General features: G+C 44.1%; 1 protein-coding gene across 5 annotated transcripts in view; it reads right to left on the bottom strand.

Annotated features, from left to right (window-relative positions):
- sdk2a (sidekick cell adhesion molecule 2a) overlaps positions 1–23,510 on the bottom strand; it is a 98,437-nt gene that overhangs the window by 21,878 nt on the left and 53,049 nt on the right. For 4 of the 5 annotated variants that reach the window (XM_078161363.1, XM_078161365.1, XM_078161364.1 and 1 more), the window contains exons 2-17: positions 21,701–21,863; positions 18,768–18,874; positions 18,351–18,498; positions 15,406–15,539; positions 10,435–10,546; positions 9,798–9,988; positions 9,444–9,527; positions 9,106–9,300; positions 8,516–8,632; positions 8,077–8,244; positions 7,518–7,620; positions 6,546–6,722; positions 6,121–6,257; positions 4,975–5,122; positions 3,643–3,783; positions 3,097–3,278 (exon numbers count right to left, since the gene is read on the bottom strand). In XM_078161363.1, the coding sequence (XP_078017489.1) occupies positions 3,097–3,278; positions 3,643–3,783; positions 4,975–5,122; positions 6,121–6,257; positions 6,546–6,722; positions 7,518–7,620; positions 8,077–8,244; positions 8,516–8,632; positions 9,106–9,300; positions 9,444–9,527; positions 9,798–9,988; positions 10,435–10,546; positions 15,406–15,539; positions 18,351–18,498; positions 18,768–18,874; positions 21,701–21,863 (2,307 nt within the window). The remainder of the gene's footprint in view (positions 1–3,096; positions 3,279–3,642; positions 3,784–4,974; positions 5,123–6,120; positions 6,258–6,545; positions 6,723–7,517; positions 7,621–8,076; positions 8,245–8,515; positions 8,633–9,105; positions 9,301–9,443; positions 9,528–9,797; positions 9,989–10,434; positions 10,547–15,405; positions 15,540–18,350; positions 18,499–18,767; positions 18,875–21,700; positions 21,864–23,510) is intronic. The other variant, XM_033645496.2, reaches the window with a different exon arrangement.

Below are 23,510 nucleotides of genomic sequence, written 5' to 3'. Positions count from 1 at the left end.
TAGTCGCTGACAGTGACTTGGATGATGAAATTATTATTTATTTTTCGCAGGGGGAGAGATGAGGAAATGAAATAAATAAAACCTTACAGGTTTTCAAAGTTTGGCTAATTAAACACCACAATCTTGTGTTGCTTTACAAACACAGTTTATTTGTTTATTTGCAGATGCATCAGACTCTGATTTAGACTGGCTCATTAATTGATTGATTGATCAGGCATCAGTCAAAGTAAGCAGAAGTTTCCAAGGTTTTCTAACGATGTGTGCCAGGAGGAATTTGTCATTTCTGAAGCATTTGAAATATTTTTTAATCATCTGGCCAAAGGAAACTGACATGAATAGGAGACCATCTTTTTACACGCCCACACACAAACACACACACCTGCTCGGCACTTAGAATAAATGGAATAAGAAAACCAGGAATACCTTTATACAGAGGAATGCATATAAAGGTGAAGCAGAAAAGACTAACAAAAGCAAACCAAGAGCAACAGCTGTTAAGAGGAAAATCAGTGTGCAGCACAATTCTAATTATCTATAGTGTTTGTATATTATTGGTGTAATTCGACTGATGTACCGGTTCAATTATCAACAATCTAATATCATCAATGCAAAGTGAGAACATTGATACATAATGTCTTCTTTAACATAAGCCTTTATTTTGAAATCCCCATGGCACGTCTGTCAACATTTCTGGCCATCTCCTAGCGCCTGGCAGACAATGAGAAGCAGCCAAGAAGAAGACAATGAGGATATTTACAGATATCGTCTCATATTAATCAAATCAAAATCAAATTATGTCAGACTTTGTAATAACAGCAACTATCCTACTGTTTTCCAAATAATCAGTAATTGTTATGACAGTGTGATTCATACCTCTATTTCAACAATTACAATAACTTGTAGGGTTCAGATCCACTGCGTCTGAGTACGAGAAACACTTTATGCAACTGCTCTTCTGTCTATTCTTTTGCTCTTTTTCGTCCCTGTACAGTAATTTCAACTTGCTCATGACAAAAAAAAAGCTACAAATAAATTAACTTCAACTTGAAGCCAGTATAACAGAGTGATATGCAGCATCATGAACACCTGTAAAACCTAATGAAGTCAAAATATCTGCTGATTCACCCTCTGTAATGAATGCACCTTAGCAGGGAGCGGAACAGAATGGGAAATGGAAACACTCCCAATTTTCTTAGGAGTGCTCTTGAGAATATTTAGTGAGTCTGTTGCAGAGGATCTCTGTCCATGGAGTGGATTTAACATGACAGGGCTTCGAAGATATGTGAGTGTTTTAAGCCTTTTCCAGAGCTTTATATACAAGTTAAAGGAATTTAAAATCAAACTGGGAGCCAGCGCAGCATATCTAAACCGAGAGCGATATCCTCCTTCTTGTGTTTGTTAAAGTCGAGCGGCAGCAATTTGAACTCTGTGTAATCTATGAATTGACTTTTTAGGAAAGCCAGTAAAAAGAGCATTATTCAATCTTCTTGTAATGAAAACATGGATTAACCTTTCAACACGCTGATGCATTAGCTATAACCTACTTTGGCTATATTTCTAGAAAAAAAAAAAGTCTTAGATTCGGTGCCAGGAATATAATATAGATTTGGCTTGGTGCAAGTTTACAGAGAGAAATGTGACTTTCATCCTCGGAAGATTTTGAACAGACAGGGGAGGCAAGGAACATAAGGTGCTGCAATCACTGGGGCGTGACGGAAATATGTAGCTGTATGACACCGGGGAAAGTTCACAATGTGTGTTCTAATTATACTACTCAGCATGTAGAATGAGAAAAGAAGTCATCCGCGGCAGCTTCCTTTGGCAACATCAAAAGGTATGTCATAAGTCTGAAGCACATCATCACCTGGTAATTTATGTGCCGAATCAATTAAACGTGTGCTCTCAGAGAGGCCGGAGCTGGTCAATATGAACATTTTTCTTTTCTGAAACCACACTGAAATAGGTGATGCAATAAATTTTACAAGATGAACGTGATCTAAACATAAAAAAGGAAGTAAAAGCTTTGCTGGAATTAAAAATAAGGCTCAGATGAAGCTATCGGCTCATGTTTGTTCCACAGTACTGCAGCACTTACTGAGAAATTAGCCACATAAAACAAACAAATAAGCAGCGCTGAGAGGCAAGTAGCACTTACATGGCCATGTCTTTTACGTTTTTAAAAGCCCTGCTGCTGACAGCTGATTGAGAGAGGAGTGAGGAAAGCTGCAGCGGTCTTCTTAACAACGTGTGTGAATCACCTTTTTCAAGGTTAGCAAAGGATTTTTAAAAGAAAAAAAAGCTTGCTGTGGAGAAAACATGCTGCTCTTAATTTGGTCGTTAAAAACAGATGATTGGATTAACCATCAGTCACAAGTTTTACGCCCCAGGCTTAACATTAGCCACGGGACAAACATGATGAGGCTGCAGATGAATAGAATTTGTAGAACTAAATAAAGCCTCTGATACTTATAGCAACTAAGCTGAGAAAAAAAATTTATAACCATAATGCCTGCAGACTGGACTGCTTAGATTGCTAGAAGGCACATTTGGGCATAAACATGGACTGTATAAAATAAACGAATGAATTTAACATGACATCTCCCATTGGTTTGTGGACATTTGAAGCCTCAAGTTCAGAATTCTGGCTGTCGCCATCTTGTTTTTTTTGGAGCCAGAAGTGACCATATTTGGAGGAGTGAGTAAGACTGTGGAGGAGTGAAGGGTGGATCTAACTCAGACTGTAGCAACGCCTCACAGACAGGCTGTGAATCAAGCTGCCCCCTCCTTAAATATGCATGAGTTTCAGCTTCAATAAAATGTAAACAAGTTGAGTTATATAAAAATTCACCTCCCATACAGTTGACATGAATGTTGAAATTAGCCACACAGATGAAAACTGTTTTTGTAGCAGGCTGTAAACATGTTTATTCCTGCTGTCAATTAAGCCTGGCATTTTAACATGGGTGTCTATGGGGACTGACTCAGCCTCAAGTGGCCATTCAAGGAACTGCAGTTTTTTGGCTTCACTTTTCAGCCCTGGATGTTGCAGCTTGGGCACATACAGTATGTGATACGAAGTCAGTGTATTGCTCTCACCCCCTTGAAGTGTCCATTCTGTGACTTTGTGGCTGTAGGTGCCCCGCCCTGCTCCGTTATAGGCTGCCACTTCAATCTCATAGTTGGTCCAGATAATCAGGTCCTCCAGGAGCAGACTGGTCTGGTCTGGGTTGGTGATGTTTTTCATCTGACAATCCACTGGGAGCCCCGACAGACAGTACCTGACAGCAGAAGGATGAGGGAGAGACATACAGGCAGACGCCACGCAGACAGAGATAAATATAAATATATTAGAATGCAGATTCGGTGGGGAAAAAAAGAGAGGTAGCGAGAGTGGTAAATGGAAGAGAAGCTCCGCCGAACAATTTTAAAATGGTTACAAAACGAGAGGAGACAACAGATGAATGGAGGGGAAGGTATTTAATTGGCACCAATTATTCTATTGCAGCGGTGAGCGAGAATGAAGCGAAATGGAGAGGAAGAAAAAGAGCTGACATAACAGTTATTATCACATCTGAATGGTGCTGGCCCAGACAGGCACCTATCCCCGTGAAGAAATAATGCATGCTGTCATGGTCTTCTTACCTGATGATGTAGCCCTGGAGTGGCCCATTCTGATGGCTCTCCGGGGGTGGCTGCCATTGGATCATGATGGACTGATTGGTGCGGCCACTTGCGATGACCGTCTGAGGGGGGGCACTCGGAGGCTCCTCGGGGAGAGTCAGTCTGTCGCGGCAAGGGAAGAGAAAGGAAAAGAGAGGTGAAAAAGAGAGTGAAACCATGCATTAATTATCACGAGTTTCTGCATATTTCTATCCCATTTCATCATAGACATCAAATCATAATAAAGTCTGCTTTTTGTATTTTTTAGAACACCATAAAGGAAAGTTGGGGATACGTGTGGCTGTGTCTTTGTCCAAAGGATATTCTCTATAATACTGTCCACAGAGGGACATCTTGCTATGGCATGACAAGGATCAAAGAGGCCTTGGTTAAAATAGAGCAGCACAATAGAGAGACCATGTGAGTGAGAGAAAGATATAAAAGAACAAGAAAGAGAGATCCAGGCAGACTTTTCCCTTAAGCCAATTTAAGATGACATCTTGATTTCTTCCCAGTGCACTGCTCTGGAGGAGATGAAGCAGAGTGTTTAGGATCAAAGAGGTGTGCCCGAGAGATGCCTCAGAAAAGCCCTGCACTCTCGCTGACGCTCAGTCACCCTCCTGTGGTGTGCTCTTGTCTGGGCACATTCACACAGGAACTCGGCTCTGTAAATGAGTGTGCGGTGCAAAAGGTGTGTGATGGGTAGTGATGGCTTTTCAGGGAGTTCCTTGCTGCAGGTATAAAAGCGGCAAATGGGTTGTGTTGATGTGGACAAGGTCGGGCAGTGGCGTGTATAGGTGAATTATGATGAGCTAAGAATGCGTGTGCGTGTGTGTAGGACGTGGCCGTGTGATGATGATGATGACCGTTTCGTCTTGCTAATCAAGAGAAATTCACTTGAGATTTGAGTCTGTGTGAAGCTTTGCCCCTTTCAAGCCTCCCTGTATTTTACTATGCAGTACGGCAAAGACAGTTAATAGGAGGGAGAGAGATGAGGCTAGGTCAGCATACCCATCAAGGCTTCACAAAGCGCAATTTCAGCTCATTCACAGTTTTATCTTGAAAAGGCCCGTCTTGAAGCTGGCTCGTCTCTCACTCGCTCCCACAGGAGCGAAGACCAAAAAGTGGACTTACAGGAAATAATCATTTCTATTGAACTGCCAAGACGAGGGAGAAGAACAGGTTGTTCCAGAGATGTGAAAGCCCTCCAAAGTGCAACGCTGCTCTCCCCAGCATACACATTAAGTTACACAGACTACCTAGCAACATCTTTAACATCCTGGTAGATGCGCAGAAGCTCAGCGCAGTACCCACCGGTCAGTCTCTTTGCTGAACTGGCCTCTGCCCACGTCATTGACGGCACACAGGCGGAACTGGTAGGAGCGCGCTGGGATGAGGCCACCGACGGTGACCCCAGTCGACTCTGGTTCAATGTTGGCCAGCAGCACCGTCCAAGGGGCATCTGAGGTGGAGCAGACGCACACATAGACAGAGCTGTGAGCAATAGCGAGTGAACGGTAAATGACCTTTTGAGAACATTCTCGAGAAAAATCTGCTCAGCACTTGACAAATTTAAATTCAGTGTTATTCCTGACTATTATTGCACACCATTGTTTCATTTTCAGTAATAATATTGCAGCTACTGATAAAAAACAAGTCATTTATTTTGTATACACTCCCTCTAAATATCAGATTGAAATTCAATTATCCAAAAACCAGATCCCATCTGCATCCTCGGATTCATTCTCCTCTTAATGAGTTGTCATCTTCTCAGTGAGCCTGAGCTTCGATGAGAAATGGCTGAACGATTTACTCTCTCCGGGTGAGAGCATTCCCACTTCTTTGATTTTATCAAGCGAGAGGAAGACAAGAGCACCAGGCATCAACACAATTTGGTTCCCCTGATCATTCGCAAGGAAGCGTACAGGTGAGGCAATTGAGTTATACTGATTGCAGAGGGTAAGAGAGGATGCAACTGCCAATTTTAGGGACACAATGGAAATGTAATATAAGAGGGATAGCAAATTAGTGCTTCCAAGGAGTGCAGAGCAACGATACCGACTTTCAAATGGCTAACAAGAAACAATAAATGCATCAGTTCTTTTGAGCAGCATGCACTGTCAAAGAGACACTTTGCCGATTTTCAACCAGCTTTGTATCACAACAACGTGGGTAGTATGTGCAAATGAACTGTGGTAAACTTCCCTCCATCTTACCACCGCCCAGATCTCCCTGCCCTAATCTGCCAAATGACGTTTTTTGTATTTTTTGTTAAGTTTTCCCTCTCTTGAGCAAAAAGTGAATACCACAGCCCTTTTTTTTCTGTTGCCTCTGGTCATGTAGCACCAATTTTGATAAGTATTCATCTCTTTCTTCTGCACAGACAACCTAGTTTTATGAAAAGACCATAATTTCACCAGCAGTGAAATATTTATTAAATGGTGACACTGAACCACTCACTGTTTTCCGAAACCTCCAGGATGTAGCGGATCAGGGGGCTGTTGCCGTCGAAGGCCTGGGCCCATGTGAGGTTGATGGCCCTCTTCTCTGTGGTACTCAGCACTGCTATTGGGTTTTCTGGAGCATGGGGCAGTTGCCTGTGTGTGTGTGTGTTTGTGCGTGAGAGGGACAAAGTGATAAAGAGAAATAGAATCAGACAAGAGAGGCAGCAAATAATAGCATTAAACAGCCAAACAGGGAGCTATGCATTGTAAATATTAGAGGGTTTAATGGATTGGAGAGGTGAGCAGTGATAAAGCACAACAGTGGGAAAAACATCCATCCATCATGTCCTGGTCAGACGTAAATAAGAGTAGGGAAAAAAAAAATACAGACAGCGATAAGACGGGGGGGGGGGGGGGGGGGCATAAGGCAAACATACAGACCTGACTCTGAGGTGGGCGCTGCGGGAGTCATTGCCACCCACTGAGGTCACCCTGCAGGTGTATGTTCCGATGTCACCCGACCACGTTTGGGAAATGTGCAAGGTCCCGTCGGGATCCTGCCGCAGGCGGGGGGACGTGCTCACGTCAATCACCGAGCCGCTCTTCTCCCACACGTACCTGGAGGTATGTACATGTATGAGCAGTTCACACTTCTGTGTACACTGCTGTGACAGTAAAGCCGCCTGCGTTGCGCCAGTTCACACAGCAAAAACAGAGAACGCGCTGACATCGATGAAAAGCCTCGTGAGGCTGATGGGAAAGTGATTTGAATGTTAAAACCATCTCTCTCCGTCTCAAGTACAGTACATCTCTCCTCCATGCATTTCTTTCCCTGTCATATACCCAAATGCACATATGGCCACCCCCACACCCCAATACACATGCACATACGCATGCACACACCAGGAGCTCCTGTGATTAATTGCGACTGTTCGGGCTTTCCAGCTAATCTCCTCTGTGTTGCGTTTAATTAAAGGCGCTGTCTGAAGTTATTACTCTGTTTACATATTCATCTGTTTACCCCGCGATCTGATCAATGCCGTGGGCCCACAGGTGACAGGCACTCTAATCACTGGGCTCCACAGACATCATTTCACTCCCTCTGAGACAGATGCATGTGCACACACTCTATCATGATCAAAACCATCTGAAGAGTGAAGAGAAGTGATGGACTAATTCCTCAATCAGACTCTAAGAGCTTCAAAATCTTCCCATAGGAGGTCGTATAAGGGTGGATAAACACTACAAGATCTCTCACAGATTTCATAAACTAATTAGGTGCAACATTGATACCCGAGCTTGTTTTCTAGACTTGGGTTGCATCGAGAAATAGCTACAAAAAAAAGTGTGATGTGTGAAAAAACAGGCAAGAAATGTGACAACAGATTTTTTGCGAGTGGGTGCCATCGTTACCTCACGGTGACACTGGGGTCATGGGTCACACCGCAGGTCATAACAGCCTTGGTCCCTTTGATGACACTCTGGTCCTGTGGCGGTTTAGTGATGCGGGTACGTGCTGCCAACACACACAGGGGTTGTTATGCGAAGACTGTGTTTGAACAGCGGATTGAGCAGAGCTTACTGGACTTGGTCTCATCTTTCACTCAATGTCTTTCTGTAACGGGGTGAATCATCAGCCTGTTTCCAATGGGTGGAGTATTTTGCGAGGCTTTCCAGGACTGATAATGTGAATTTATGCACAGAAAATGACTGCACATCTGAGTCATTAGGCTATATATTCAGTATATCTTGACAATGACCCTGAACAACCAGGTACTTACTGCATCTCCAAGTAAATAAGCCAGTGGGAAAAAAACATAGTTTTTCTTTATATTTTCCAGAGGTTCAGCTTGGATTCAAAGTTTGCAGTGTTTTTCCACATATGTTGGACCAAATGAGGACACAGGGGTTTGCAGACAATGTGAGCAGTACGAATGCTGTGCAGAGAGTATCCAGTTTCTGGTATGCTTACCCCAGACCACTAGGTCGGCTGAAGCTTCATCAATTCCCCTGGAGTTGCTGGCCATGCAGGTGTAGGTACCAGCATCAGACAGGTGAGAGGGACTGATTAGCAGGCTGCCCGACTCCAGCAGGGTGAACCTGGGCAGCTGGACCGAGCCGCTGGCCAAGACACGTTCACCTGCAGGGAAGGGTGGAGGTGATTAATGATATGGGATGGAGGACATGAAAAGAAAAGGGGGAATGGGGAAAAAGAGAGAGATTAGGGTATCGGAGAAATGTCATGGAAAACAAACAGGAGGGAAAGCAGTGCAGCAAAAGTAAAGACTTCGAGCTTGTATGGAGCAAATGCATATTTTGAATTCTCTCCACAGCACTCGTCTACTTTGACAAGTCCAAATGTGCCATAATGAACCCCCCACCTCAGAACCTCATGCTGTTAGCCCACGCACCTTTCTGCCAGGTGATGGCTGGCCGTGGGGCTCCTGAGGTCTCACAATGCAGAATGACTGACATGCTGTCAATCACAGCGCTGTCAGAGGGGCCAGCGGTGATGTTTGGAGCGATACCTGAGGGGGGGGAGGGGTCAGCCGCACACACACACACACACACACAAAAACACACGCGTACAGGCAAACAAAAATCAGGTGAGACAGAGGTGATAATGAGAGACATAAACAGCTTTCTCCCTAATAAAGCAGACGGCAGCGGCAGAGCTTAATAGACTTGACAAAAGGGGCAGCTGTCAGGTCTCATTCTCAGGGACAGCTCTGAGAATCTGACAAGGCGCCTCCATCTCTCTGCTTCTCCTCTGATTCAAAAATAGCCAATAATTGCCCGAGCATCCAAGGTGACAAATCTGTCAATGTGAAGAGATATATAGATAGATGGGGTGTAGGAGGCAAGACAGAGAGAGGGAGAAAAGAGGATTAGAGACGAGAACAGAGGAGCGGATTTAAGAATAAAAAAGGGAGGGAACAGAGAGGGGAAGATGAGCAGAATTAAGCAGCAGACAGCTTTGAAATATTTTCAAGGGACATACTAGTAACAGCTAGGTAGGTGTTTGTCTGGATCTCTCCGGCGAGATTGCGGGCAAAGCACTGAAACATCCCAGTGTCATCTGGCAGGAGACCGTTGATCTGCAGACTGCCTCCTACCAACACCCTGTACCTGGGGATCTTTACCGGGCTGATGGGCACTGCATCTTTATACCACACTATGTCTGGTTGCGGCGTGCCTGCAGAGGATAGAGAGGATTAACTTTTTTTTTTTTCTTGTCACTGTGACCCTTTTGTTCTTTCTCTTCTGTTTTTTTTTCTCCCATACTTTTCGTGCTCTTTCACACATGCAACAGCGCACGGAAAAACAAACACCACTGACCTCGTGCCTGACAGGGGATATCCACCACCTTCTCCATCTCCGCGCTGATGTGAGTCGGCGGCTCTTTTACAAACAGAGGATATTCTGTTTCAAAGAAGAAAAAGCATAAAACATTGCGGCATTAAAGCCTTTAAGAACGACTCGCAAATCATCTGTGCTTTTTATCTCGACCCTTCTCTGGTGAACCAGCATTTGCAACACTCTCGATAACAACATCAACTCAATTACTGGAGTATAAAACGGCAAAAAAAAAAGTTCTCTCAACATGGGGGTTAGCATGCTGATGCAATGTTTGGATAATTTAGACGCTGTCTGCTCTGTGCAAGGTTAAAATGTAAGCTGTGAGTTATTTACCTAGAACATGCAGGAAGGCCCCGGCAGTGACTGAGGGGACGCTGCTGCTGCGGAGCGACGCCTCACACTCGTAGTAGCCGCTGTCGCTGACAGCAGGCAAGCTGATGACCAACCGACGGCCGAAATCACGGATCCCTGTATTGACCACTACCCCGTCTTTCCTCCAAGTAATACTCATTTTGACGAGGGGTCTGGGGGAGGAAAAAAAGATGAAAAGGAGAAAAGGCGAGCGAGATAGGGAGAGTAGTTTAGGTTTTTAATACAGATTTATATTCTGTTTCAAGGTTACGGAGCATTGAGGGAGCAATGGGATACATCTGTCATTCTGATTAAGTCTTTGAATTGGAGATAATAGTCAGAATTCAGGACTGAGATTGCGTGAGATAGAGAGAACAGAGTGAAGCCTTGAATCAAAGGGAAGAATGGAGGAGAGACGTACAAAACACTTTTCTATCATGTTCAAACAAAAGGTTTCGAGATTCATTTGAATCACAAAATATCAGATGTGGAGGTGAGAGAAGGTGAATGTGTTTTGATAATGTGTGAGTATCTGTCTGTGTGTGCTTTTTATTTGTCTGCTCCTCCACCTGTGTCTGTGTGTGTGTGTGTGTGTGTGTGTGTGTGTGATAAAATTTACCTTGCATTAGCGACACACTCCATGACAGCCTCGTTTCTCCCCATGGTTACACTGGTGTTCTTGGGGGGGATGATAATAGAGGGGGCGATGGGGTCTGCGGGTCCTCCCACATCTATCATGCACACAGAAACACACAGACGCAGATGGAAGAAAATGAAAAAATCTATAAACTATATGCAGACTTCAGATTAAGCTCCTGAATGTACCTGATATAGCCAACTGAGCATGACTAGATCCTTACACAGAGACTGGCAGCCTGTCACTATTGCCAGCAGGTAGCCAGCACGCTATCACCCAACTATTAACACCCCTGTCTTTACTTTAGATCCTTTTTCCAGTGCACACAGCATTTCCTGAGCACGGTGTTAGCCCAGGTGTTAGAAGCCATTATGTAGCATAATTGAGACAAACACAAAAGGCGATTAAATGCAGCACCATCACTCACAGGTTTCACGGAGCCTCCAGCCAACCATCGATTCACTGCCCTCAATCAGTGATCTCTCTCTGAATCTGATCTCATTTTCCCCCACCTCCCCAGAGTGCGGGTACGGGCCTGTGCGCTTGTGTGTGTTTGAGTGATTGCGTGTTTACGGCGTATTTATGGCGTGTGTACTTCATGCACGTGAGTTTGCGCTCGCATGTGTGTGTGTGTGTGTCCGTGTGAAGTTTTTTTTTTGTTTCAGGGCTACCCTAGGTTAACAGGGACCCTAATCAAGTTTTTATTATCATTATTGTTATTTTGTGCCACCTCATTGTAAATCACGTCCTTTCCAGGCCCGTTTCTGTGGAATCTCAGCTGCGTAATGACAAAGCTTCCTCTGCAAATACTGCCTGAATGTAGGCGCAGCCCTCCTGATGGGTTATTGCTGTTTGGCTCTGCTCCCCATTTGATTGCTTCGTTCAACCCTCCAGGTCGTCAGCTGTACAGTTTGAAGTAATGATTTCAGTCGCATCACAGTCTTACAAAACCAATTTAATAAAAGATAGTAATTAAGTTGCTATAAAAACACATTTCACCATGTGAAATTAGATTTTTGTGTTTGACTTCCATGGCATGCATTCTTGTTTATGCAAAATGCCACACACTGTAAATCTATGGTTTTAACGAGAGTCAGTGTGTAGGATTTAGTAGCATCTAGCTGTGAGGATTACAAATTACAGCCAGGTGAAACTTCTCCCATGTGCCTAGTGTGAAGGATTCCATTAGTCTACTTTGTTCAGGAGGTTTGCACTGGGAGCTGAATCACGAGCAGAGGTTTCTTCCCCTCCAAAACAAACAGACCTGGGGTCCTATTTATAAAACAACGTGTAGGATCCATACTAAAAATGTGCGTACAGACAGAAGTCAAAAATGCCTTCCACCTCACCATCTGCGTCACCAGTTTCCCATCTCCAAAATGTTCCTGAGCATGGGTCAAAGTTTCTCCCATCAAGTCGGTTTTTATAGATTTGCATGGGAAATGGCGCATGCCTCTTTTAGGCCTTGTTTTGTTCGTACGCAGTGTTAATAGACCCCTGGTGATTTAAATTAGTAAAACCACTTTATAAAGCAGTTTCACATGCTTTTCTGATGCTGCTCATAGCAACTATGCTAACTATGGTGGCTAATATGCCAAATGTGAATACGCGAATGGCCCCATCTAGAGCCAGTGTTCGGTTTGTCTGTTCTGGGCTGCTGTAGACACATGGCGGACTCGATAGAGGGCTCTTCCTCTCCCAGACAAACAGACTGCTAAATAAACAGCTAAAAACACCTGAATAAAGCAGTTTCATGTTCAAAATCTGTGTTTTTCAAATGCTGTTGTCGTGGAGGGGCTTCTGTAGTGACATCACAAATGGCCTTATCCAGAGCCAGTGTTTCGCTTGTCCGTTCTGGACTACTGAAGAAACACAGAGGTGCAACGTGCCGATCTCCGTGGACAAGAACTCGCTCCCTTTGTAGACATAAACGGCTCATTCTAAGGTAATGAAAACAGAGCAATTCTAATTTTTAGATGATTACACGCTTAAGAAAACAAACTAATTGCATAATATTCCATTTCTGCCAATACATCCCCCTGAATCCTACACACTGGACCTTCAGTGATTTTAGCTGATCCAGGTACTATTAACTATAATTGTACGGCTTCAAGCACAAGCAGCAGGGAAGTGGAAGTTAGATGTAGATGCCGCTGACATTTTACAGGCACATTTAAAGAATGCATTTAACATTTCAAAAACAAGACATCCAAATTAACCTCAAAGTATACCTGAACACAGAGTGAAAAGATAATTCCCCATGGCAGCACAGAGTGTAGAAAGCAGGTAGGTGTTGGACCATGACCTTATAATGCACTGCAAGTTTGGTAGACAAAAAAAACCCCTCAAATTGGGTTTTTAAGTGAGAAGTCTAGACGGGTAGAGACAGGCGAGGAGATGTGAGACGTGATGCATTTTATTCAAAATAAAATATTTGGAGGCAGATGATTAACCCATTGATTGGCGAGTAAATAGATCAATTTTGGAGCTGACTGAGTTTTGTTTGTTTTTTTTTTCAAATTCTACAAGCCCTCCTGATTAGTCCGTTTCATCACAGTGGTACAAGCATCATCTTGAGGGCATTATTAACAATGTTATTAATTAGCGCAGTAAAGATTGATCAATCCATGTGGACGAGCTCGTTGTCAAGTCATCACAAGAGTCAAACACGATTGAAAAAGAAGGAATTAAACAGGCTGCAATGATTTACCAAAGTCTGGAGGATTTATGAGGGAAAATCTAAATCACTTGAGTTAGAAGTTATTGGCTAAAATGTAAGATTACAGGCATTCGGCTGATCTATGTAATTTTTGTTTCTTAATTAACGGGTAAGATTAAGTGGAAAGTTTGATTGGTGTGGGTCTTATAGTCTCTGAGCTCCTGATGCATAGAGTACAGAGAAGATGCAGATGTAGAGAAAGGAGGAGGAGGAGGAGGAGGAGGAAAAGAAGTGACTGATGGAGAGGGTCAAAGAAGAATTGTATCAGCACTGCTACCAAGAGAAACCAAAGATGAAGAATAAGCAAAGTGGTTATGAAGGTCATGAATCAGTAGTGGTATAAACAGCACATAATATACAATATAAATAAGCTGTTCATGATTCATTGATTTCAAGTGTTGATGCAGTCGTGTTTAAGCTGTAAAAAAAATGTGGTGGTTGTTGCTCTTGTGTGAAATTGCCCCCTCCGATATTACACTTTAATATCTATTTAAGGTTTATCAAATATGTTACAGATTCGTGTAAATACACAAACTAAACAAGTTTGTTAAATTCCATAATATTTGGCAGAGGATGTTGCATCATGTTTGCCAGTGACACAATGAAAACTGGGAATCCATTAGACTAGTCAAATAACTCATTTTATTTTCCAGAAGACATGATTGGTTCCTTGGCAGAGAATAATTAATGTATTGCAGTTCATAAACTCTCAGTGTTGAGAATACTTCAAGTGTGTAATCTTCTAATTAAATGGGGAAAGTAAACAACGCGGTGACCTGCATAGCAAATTCTCGCTATAATGTCACAGCGTTGTTTACATCTGTCTGTGTCCAAAGACAATTGTAAACCAGAGTCAGCTGGAGCGAGTTTGGCACTTTAAAGAAGGAAACAAAAAAAAAAAAAAGCAAAATGTCTGCCCACTGTGGGTATTAGCCGATGTCAGTTTGCTTTTTACTATTAGACTCGAGTCTGTCTCATTTGTATGCTCCCTTCGGAACAGCACGCTCCCTCCACTGCATATTTTCCTGCCTTTTCTCCACAGGATTGCTAAAATGAACAAATGCAGCTGTAAAAAAAAAAAAAAAAACCTTATTGACTTTCAGATGCAAAATACGGTTGTGTGATCCGCAAGGTCAGATTCAGTGATATTCAGTGATATCTGGTCCCCACAGATTGCTGTGTCATGCGTATTGAGCACTGAATTACAAACACTGTATTAACGATATGATGAGCAGATGCTGGAGCGAGCGAGGCGCTGATATTAAAAATGAGCGGCTTCGCATGTGAGCAGGTTAAAAATCTACATTTGATAGTCAAACCCCCATTAGATAAATAATACAACTCCTGTGACATCAAAGTTTGTATTATAGGTGCTACAGAATATTATCATAAAAATTATCTTCAGAGCCAGCTGGAAAAAACATTTGGTGGCTCCTTTAGTTTAGTAAGAGCTGTATTAGTAAGCTGATTTTGTCTAGATGAAAGTAAGTAACACTAGTTGGGAGGCTGTGTGACTTTGTTGAGATCAAAGAAGGTGAGAGTAGGAGGGAGGATCGTGAAGTGTGCGGTTCAGCTACACACTAATGATTTGACATGTAGCATGCTTGCATGAGCAGTGCCAAACTTTATTTGAAGTTGTGAGCATTTATAAGTGAGGTCGACCTTCTAATCTGATGTGTGTGCGCGTGTGTATGTTTAGTCATTCCCCTTTCGCTCAGTGTCATTTTCATAAATCTGCTTTTTGCGAGGAGCGATTAAACCGAAGGTCCACTTTACGGGGCCCTGTACATCCAGCCAGTCGGAGAGGTGCTGCCGGAGCTCCACCTAACACACAACTCATGACCGTAATTCACTGCTCGAGCCAGAGGTTAGAGGAGGACTGCAGGACAAGAGGACAACTATTATGGGTAATGGGTATGATTACGTCTGTTGGAGAGAGAAGAGGAAGAAACGGCACAAAGGAGTGATATGATGAAAGGGCACGCCAGTAGAGGGCGCTATCTCTGTTTTTATTGTCTTTGCCTGAGCCACCTGTTGTGGAGCTGCTTTGTTGAAGCAGGGAAAAAAATATGAGTGGAGCATTTTTTTTTTAAACTTCTTTTTCATCTGCAACAACCTGTTAAGGCAATCTGCTGATGACACATCTCTGCTAGTGAGGTGTGTTTCACTGAGTGGGCGAGGAAGCCTGTTGCTTGGATGTGTGTAGATGCATGCGCACCTGTGTGTGTACTTACTCTCCACTGTGAGTGTGATGGGCTGGCTGGTTTTGTTCTCTCCATTCTTGTCGTTGACCGCCTGGGCGTAGTAACGTCCCGCATCAGGGGCCACGGTGGACAGGATGACCAAGGTGTTGTCCAGGGTGATGGCACTGTCAGAAAATATGGATGCACAAACATGCATACATTAGTTTAGCTTACATTCAAAGGAATACTTCACCTGCAAAATAACCATTTGTGTATCAGTAACCAGTTTTGAAATCACGAGGAAGACTTTCTCTTGCATGCCTCCATGGAAAACTGCGAGCATATTGATTAACTGATTGACTGGGGACCACGTCATTCATTTATAAACTCTCACACAACTTGTGCAGTATAATCCAAGTCTCATTTATCCAGCCGAAGGCACAGTGCCAAGTGAAACTTATCTATGCTCTCTTCAACCCCAGACTCCAATACTTAATGTTTTTTTGTTTTGTTTTGTTTTTTTTAGCAAAAATGCATGTGTTTAGAAAGTTCTGCGCATACGACTGGATAAATGAGACAATGCTGATCGAGTTGTGTGAGAGTTTGTACAGTTTTGCTGGTGTTAAACGTGGGCCTGAATCAATCAATGAATCAATATGCTCGCCATTTTCTGTGGAGGCATGTGGAGTAAAACTTTTTTCTTCATTCAAGATAACACGGCATGACTAATTGATACACAAACGGTTATTTTGCAGGTGAAGTATTCCTTTAAGGACATTGCATTCTCTAGCCCTACCCTAATAAACACACAAACGACTTTAGGTAGCATTGAATGTAGTCAAATCAAATTGGGGTCACCAATTTGGCTCCCAATTAATTAGACATCCCCCGTCGACCGGTGTGTGTTGCAAAATTCGTCCCCAAACACACGTCACACCGCCTGCACATAGACACATTAACAAGTGCACAGACACACTCGTATCATTAAACCAGTGAGTAGTTGTTTCTCACAGTCAATAAATCCTGAGGGTAAACTGACACACACACTGATACACACACACACACACACACACACACACACACACACACACACACACTTATACTCATAAATTACGTCTGAAAAGAAGCACACAAAAACAGTTTTTATGAGCACTTCCATCTACAAGGTACCGCAGCGTCTTAAACGAATAGTTCAGGATGTCTCTCGTTATGTTATACTCACTGCTTCTGCAGTACTTGGGTATAAAGTATAAAGTAACTGTAGTTTCAATCACTGTGTGAACCCAGGGGGTAAAGATAAAAGAGGCCAGTCTTATGATATACTTAATACATATTCAGGCAAATTAATTGGTCCTACAACAGCTTTGAGCAACTGATTAACTCAGATGTCTTCATGTGTAAAGGATGTTCGTAAGATGTAAGCCACAGTCAAAGAAGATCATATTTGTGCCTGCCTCAGTGTATAGAGATGAGATAACTGCAACAGGGTAAACACATGAAGTCCCTAATTTAGCAATAAACACAACTATATTGCTTTAAACGCTGTGAACTCAATGTTATGTGTTGTATTAGCATCATGTTATTTCGGCTGATCTGCAGAGTGTGTTTTGGGCTTACAATGGATTTTTGATTTGTCCCACATTAATTGCATTCACTGTAATTATTACATGCCACGCAGAATACTAGAAAATGAACACACACCAGCAATTGGCTTGAAAAAATACAAAGCTGTTCCTTTAAAATCCTTTTTGTGCCTCGAGAATGGCTGAACGTTGGTTAGGCTGATGGGCTCAAACATTTGAGAGGGGCCCATTAAATGAGAGCTGACGCTAAGCACGCGGCCAGATTAGGCTCCTCGTATCTGCCAGCATCTGCCTGATCGGCGCAGGATAAACAGACACACTCCTGGACAATTAGGAGCCACGGCTCTCACCGAGTCAACAGACACTCGCACAAACACACACAAGCCAATATACACACATGCGCCTGTGAATATCAATGTGGCCTGACACAAAGCGAGCAAACAAGCGGTAAATGCGGAATGTCCTGTCAGTGGCTCTCATTGTCACAGAGCAAAAGCTTCACCGCTTCACTTCTGATAAGAGACAGCCGCATGGTAACCAGCTCTGGAATTGGTCGAAACATTCGTGGAAGGGGTTGAGATTTTTCATGCAATTTCCCCTTTGTGCTTGTGCTGCGTTTTTTTGGAGCCCTGCAGGCGGAGGGTACACGCACCAATCCATTGTTTGAGCGAGAGCATGCAACCCGGGGTAGAAGTCTTCATGTCAGCTACAACATGGTAGAACTTGCTGCTGAATAATTCATGAGGGGGTGGTTTCTGAGGAGTCGCGGACTGCCTACCTCCATTTGTATGGATGGCAAAATTAATCTCTGGTGATTACCTTCGCACTGTCTCTTCAAGAAAATTGCATATCTGAACAGGCACAAAAGAAGCTGCCATGCTCGGAGCATAGCCCTTACAGATATACAGTCACCCAAAGAACTCCCACTGTGCACACTTGGCCTCACACAAGCACACATGCAAACACACACACAGCCTCCCACACACAAATCCACCCAGGGGCGAGCGCTGTCAGTCAAACATATCATCAATTGAGGCCTTTTGTCCAATTTTGTCTAATTGGTTCCCCTGCTGCCTGCTCTATCTCTACCCTTCAATCATTCCGCCTGCAAAGTCAATAGGGGCGATATAATAACCCGCTTTATCATTGAGAGGTGATTCAATGATGAACACAGGGCCTGCGCTAGCATTCATTCAACTACTCTGCTCAACTTCACTCATGGCGTGTGTGGGGGGGATTGGAGAAAATCTGTGAGCAGTATTGAACTTCGTGGAGTTCTCTGAAGTGAAAGATATTCTGCCTCAGCAGCTCAGTGTTCACCAGCAACTCACAGACGAACGCCCGACACGCGCAGAAAACCCAGAAGTCACACGCACTCTCTTACTCGAACCAAACAAACCAAGGTCGACTTACATTCGACTGCTGGAGGGAATCTTGCGCCCATCTCTGAACCAGGTGATCTGCGGCCTGGGGAAGCTGTGTATCCGCGGTGCGTGGATGAGCGCGCCGTCACCCTGGGATACAGTTTGAGACCTTTCACCTTCCACGAAACCACCCATATCTGGCAGGCATAAAGAGTAGAGTGCAAGAAGGGGAGACAAAGAAAGTGAGCAAAAGAGGAAAATTAATACTAGAAGAGAAAACATTGGAAATGCACGCCAGCAAGATGAAAAAGAAGAATTGTCATTATTACCACATTATGTACCTTTTTCAAAAGCTAAGCTCCTTTACTCAGAGTGACTCATCCACATACTGTGCCTGACAAGCCTTTAACAAAAACAGTGTCCTCCCCTCAGTCTGTCAGATGTATAGAAAGAAACCTGCACTTACAGGCGACCTGCACTTCAGTACTGCACTGCATTATAGCACCCACTCGATTTCTCACAATGCAGCGGTAGTGGCCGGCGTGCGATCGGTCCAGCGAGGGGATCAGGTACCTAATGGGCACACACAACACAAAGTGCCATTAGTCATCATCAGTATGACAGACAGCGACATTTGTCATCTTGACGCTTTTATCCCCCACACTCAAGATGCTAAATTAATCGAGATGTTTCATTGGGCACCTGAAACACATCTTAAATGGCATTCCACTTAGCTATGAGACATAGATGTTGTAAATTAGGGATATAACAGGGCGGCCTTGAAGTGTGATTCAGTGCTGATTTTCAACCAGCTTTGAGTCATAACAGTGTGGGTAAAACTTCCTTCATCTTAGCAGTGTCCAGGTCTCTCTTCTCATCTCCCAGCTCAGATCTGCATTAGGGCTGTTCCTCTAAGTACAAATTGTACCTCTACATTTCTGCATTCCCCCCACCCACAAAGAGTATTGAAGCGGACTGCACTGTTTGGCTGTAATACATGGGCAGCACACTGTTTCCTGTATTGTAAAAACAGAGGCCCCTTTTACACTGCCAGATTTTCAGCGAATGTTAAGCTGTTTTGCCGGCAAGCTGCGAGCGTTTAGACACACAGAGGCGGATTGGCGAGTTGATCCGAGGTGCACAATTTTCCGCCTCGTAGGGTAGTCATATTGGCGGAACCCTTTCAGTTTAAACAGACCGAGGGGGCCTTGCACCACGGGAGGGGCTGTTGATGACTTGTGGGAGGAGCTGCTGATGACGCCACATGTGCGAGCCACTGGCGGTGGATAAACAGGAAACAGCTGATAGCAGGAATCAGCGAGCAGCTAGTAGCAAGAGGGAAACGCAAACCTGACAGACACTGTAAAGATGAGCAACTGGGGAGACAAAGAATTGCATGCCCTCCTTGTCCTCGCAAACGAAGAGGCCATTAACTGTCAGATGACAGGAACGGTGAAGAATGGGCCGACTTACGAGAGAATCACCAAAGGACTGACTAGCCGCGGCTTCCCTCCCACGTCACTGTTTATGTCACACGCTGAGCTACACATTTTGTTACTTGCTCACGCCCCCCATTGCCCCGAAAAAGGCGCATTCTGTATAAACAAAAGAAAGAAGACTGATTGGGCTTTCCTGCAACTTTGCACAATTCCTGTCTAAAAAGGGCTAGAGGCTGAGAAAACTGCGCCCAAACTATAAAACTAAGCAGTGCTGATGAACAAAGATTCTGTTACTGTGTTGCCTACTTCTCACCTAAAATGTTTTCAGAAACATATTTTAGCTTACTTTTTAACCATAGCTCAAGATTGTTTATCACCAGTTGGCCGCCACATTGTTTCCTGTGTTGAAACGGACAAGCTCGCACCACGTCACACACCAGTGGGAGCCTTTATTGAGCAAAGGCAAATGCCATAGCCTTTCTTTTCTGTTTCCTCTGGTCAATGAAGCACCAGTTTTAAAGTATTTGCGTCATTCTACTTCATACGTAGCCCAGTTTTATGAAAAGACCAGTGAAATGCGTCTTTAAGGCCAGCTGTGGAGCAAACAACAAAGAGAGTTTTTGACAGGCATGACTCACAAAACCCTGTTGTTATCCAGTGGCTTCAGTCAGTTGAATCAAATCATACGAGCACCTCTCACCTGTTCATCCCGGGCAGCCATAACTCTGTCTCTTCCCTTGATGTGCATTCATGTTAAATGGTGTGTGTGTGAAATACTAGGTGGATAACCCAAGAGCTGAGGCCCCTTTAATTGGTTTGCTACAGCCACTTAGGAGTGTGGAGTCCGCCCCTGCCATGTTTCCCCCTGCACTGCAATTCAGGGTAGGGTTGGTGGGGTGGTGGGTGGTGGGGGGGTCTGATTAAATGGATTCCAGTTCTCCTCTTTGATCAGGGCTGGTGAAGAATAACAAGCAGAGGGCTGGCCTGCAAAGCAGACCCAGAGACTAAGCCACGTGAGAGCTCAGCCAAATACTGAGGAAAGACAGGGAAAGAAGAAGGAGAAGAAGACGAGGGGGGGATGAGGGGAGAGGAGATGCGAGAAAGCGAGAGACACATACAGGGAAGGGAAAGTGTGTGTGTAGAGGGGGACTGTAGCCAGTGATAGCAATCAGTAAATGCCACCTGAGAGAGTCTGCCCATGTCTTGGGGACTAGACAGACTGGGAGTAGAGAGTGAAGAAAACAAGGCTAGAATTAGATAGAAACTGACTCTCACTGTGGACTGCAACTGTGACTCGTGAAACACGCATGCAGGCACACAAGCAATACAGTACATGGACAAATGAGCACACTGACGCACAGCCTCAAACACACAGAGAGGCCTTGTTAGCGCAGGCTGAAGCTTTCTCTGGCCACACTCTGTGCTGTTAGTTGAATTCCTCAGCATTGTGTTTAGAGGCTGAAGTATAAGTGCAATAAAAAAACAAACAGTCAAAAAAAAGAAGCGCCCAGAAGAACTCCACGGTCAGTGAAACAGCATCTTACTGCTGACGAAGCAAAGTAGCCCACCCACACTGCACAATCTGATAAGAAATATGCATTGTTAGACGCTGTTGCAGCAATGATAGTTTCAACAAACAGCGAGAGGGAGAAAAGAAGAGTTATCTATTCACACCATCTCTGCACGTTGAATACAGTGCTAGATACAAATCAGGATAAATCTGACAATCCCCTGAACACAAGATGTTATGTCTCAGGGGAGACACGCAGCCAAATCAGGCCTGAATAAATCCATAGAAATGAGTTTTCGAATATGAATAAAAATGAGCAATTGAGCTATTAGTTACAATTAAATGCCGCTAAAATGTCCTTGTGTAGTAAGCTAATTATAGTGAATGAGTTTTAAAAAAAAAAAAAACGATAATAGAATCAGCTCAGGCAGGGAAGGTTATATTCCTCACCTGTATTCCAAGGAAAAACGTGTGAGTTCAGTGCCATTGTAGATCCATTTGAATTCCAGGGGCCAGCTGCCCTCTGCCATGCAGGTTAAAACCAGGCGGTTCCCCTCCAGGTGAACCTGGGTCTGAGGAGGCTCCATCTTGAAATAAGGTGGGACGTCATCTACTGGGCAGAGAAGGAAAAGAGAGGGGTGAAGTGAGAGTGATATAAAAATACATACAGTATAGGGAAAGACGGAGAGCACTCGGAGGGGGTAGTCGGTAAAAAAAAAGGCAGTGATTCGTGATTCAGTAACCCCTGTGAGCAGACACACAACACAATTTCAGCAATTCACAGGAAATGAGGGCTCAGAACAAGCTATTTCCATTTTTCTTCTGCACTGATTGGGAACTTGAAGGTCAACGGGAAAGCCTGCCAAAAAGCACATGAAATAAGTTGTTACTGCAAAAGCAGCTTACTCTTTTATTTCAAACTGAAATGCGCTGGCAAAGAGGTAGAAGAGCAATTTGTGCAGCAGAGGAAGTGTAAATGAACTCTTCCATACCTCTAGATCAGTAAAAAGAGGATGGGGAGCGACGGGGAGGGAGATGGAGAGAGGAGGGAAGGGGGAATAGACAGAAAGCAGATGGAGAAAAATACAGCAGAGATTGTACACACACACACACACGCACACACATAAGGAGGAGAAAGAAAAAAAAGAAAAAGAACGCAACCAAGTAGGAGGAAGAGAGAGTGCGAAACTAGGAAGCCATGGGGGGTGGGGGTGGTAGGGGCTGCTTTAGAAAACACAAAGTTTCCCAGCCTTAAAACCCCTTCTCTGACAGGATGAGTTATGCTCTGTGCCTCCCTTCATTTATCTTTATAGTTCCCTAATGCAGCCAGATTATACAAGCCCCATCCGCAACACTGCACACAGCCAGTGCAGCCACAGAAAGCCTTTAAGGTGATACGCAAGGTCCAGGGCTGAGCTTGGAGACAAAGTGCTTTCATTTGAGCTGATGAAAAAGGCATGATCAGACCTATTGATCTGTCTGCCTCGCCAGCCACGGGCGACACTGAGCCGATTGTGCCAGTGTTTGTGGCGGGCTAATTAAAGTCTGTATTAATAGTTGCAGTAAGCCGCCAAGGCCTGGAGCACGCCTGGTTCTAGGTCTACCACACTAGCTGACTCACTCGCATGGCAGATTGCTGGAGCCTCCTTCTCTCCTCACATCCACATGCAGGTTCATGCCCAAGATTAATGGCGGTAAAAGCAGAGGATGGTGCCGTGGTATTGGGTGAATGTGAGGGCAGCCTCGGCGAGCAGGGAAGGGGATACAGAAAATTGAACCTGATTGAAACTGTAAATAAAAGAATGACTGTGTACCGCCGTGTTTCACACAGGTGGCCATGTGCACACTGTATACATACACACAAACACTGATAACAGGACACACTCGAACACACCGGCGCACGCAATATCCCTCTGAAAGCTGCAGCTTACTCCCCTTTCTATTACCCTCAAAGACACCACTCATAAAAGGAGGCAAACAAACAACAGCCACCTCTACGCTTTCTGTTTCCAAAACCAGTCCTTACATTTTGCCTGTTCGGTACAACAATACTCCACTACCTGGCTAATCTGTTCTTTCTACCACGCTTACATGAACTTCTCCAAAACAAACACTATCAAACCAAACAGGCCCTTGAAACTGATCCCTGTCTGAGCCCAAATGTGGGAGCCATCCCTATTTTCCCCAGGCAGTGGCTGCTGGATGGTGGCTTTGCTGTAGTTCCATCCACTAGTAAATACATTTGTACTTGACACACACA

This window comes from Epinephelus lanceolatus, chromosome 18 (genome assembly GCF_041903045.1).
Source record: "Epinephelus lanceolatus isolate andai-2023 chromosome 18, ASM4190304v1, whole genome shotgun sequence".
NCBI lineage: Eukaryota > Metazoa > Chordata > Actinopteri > Perciformes > Serranidae > Epinephelus > Epinephelus lanceolatus.
Note: the sequence above shows the minus strand (reverse complement) of the source record. Positions and strands in the feature narration are given on the sequence as shown.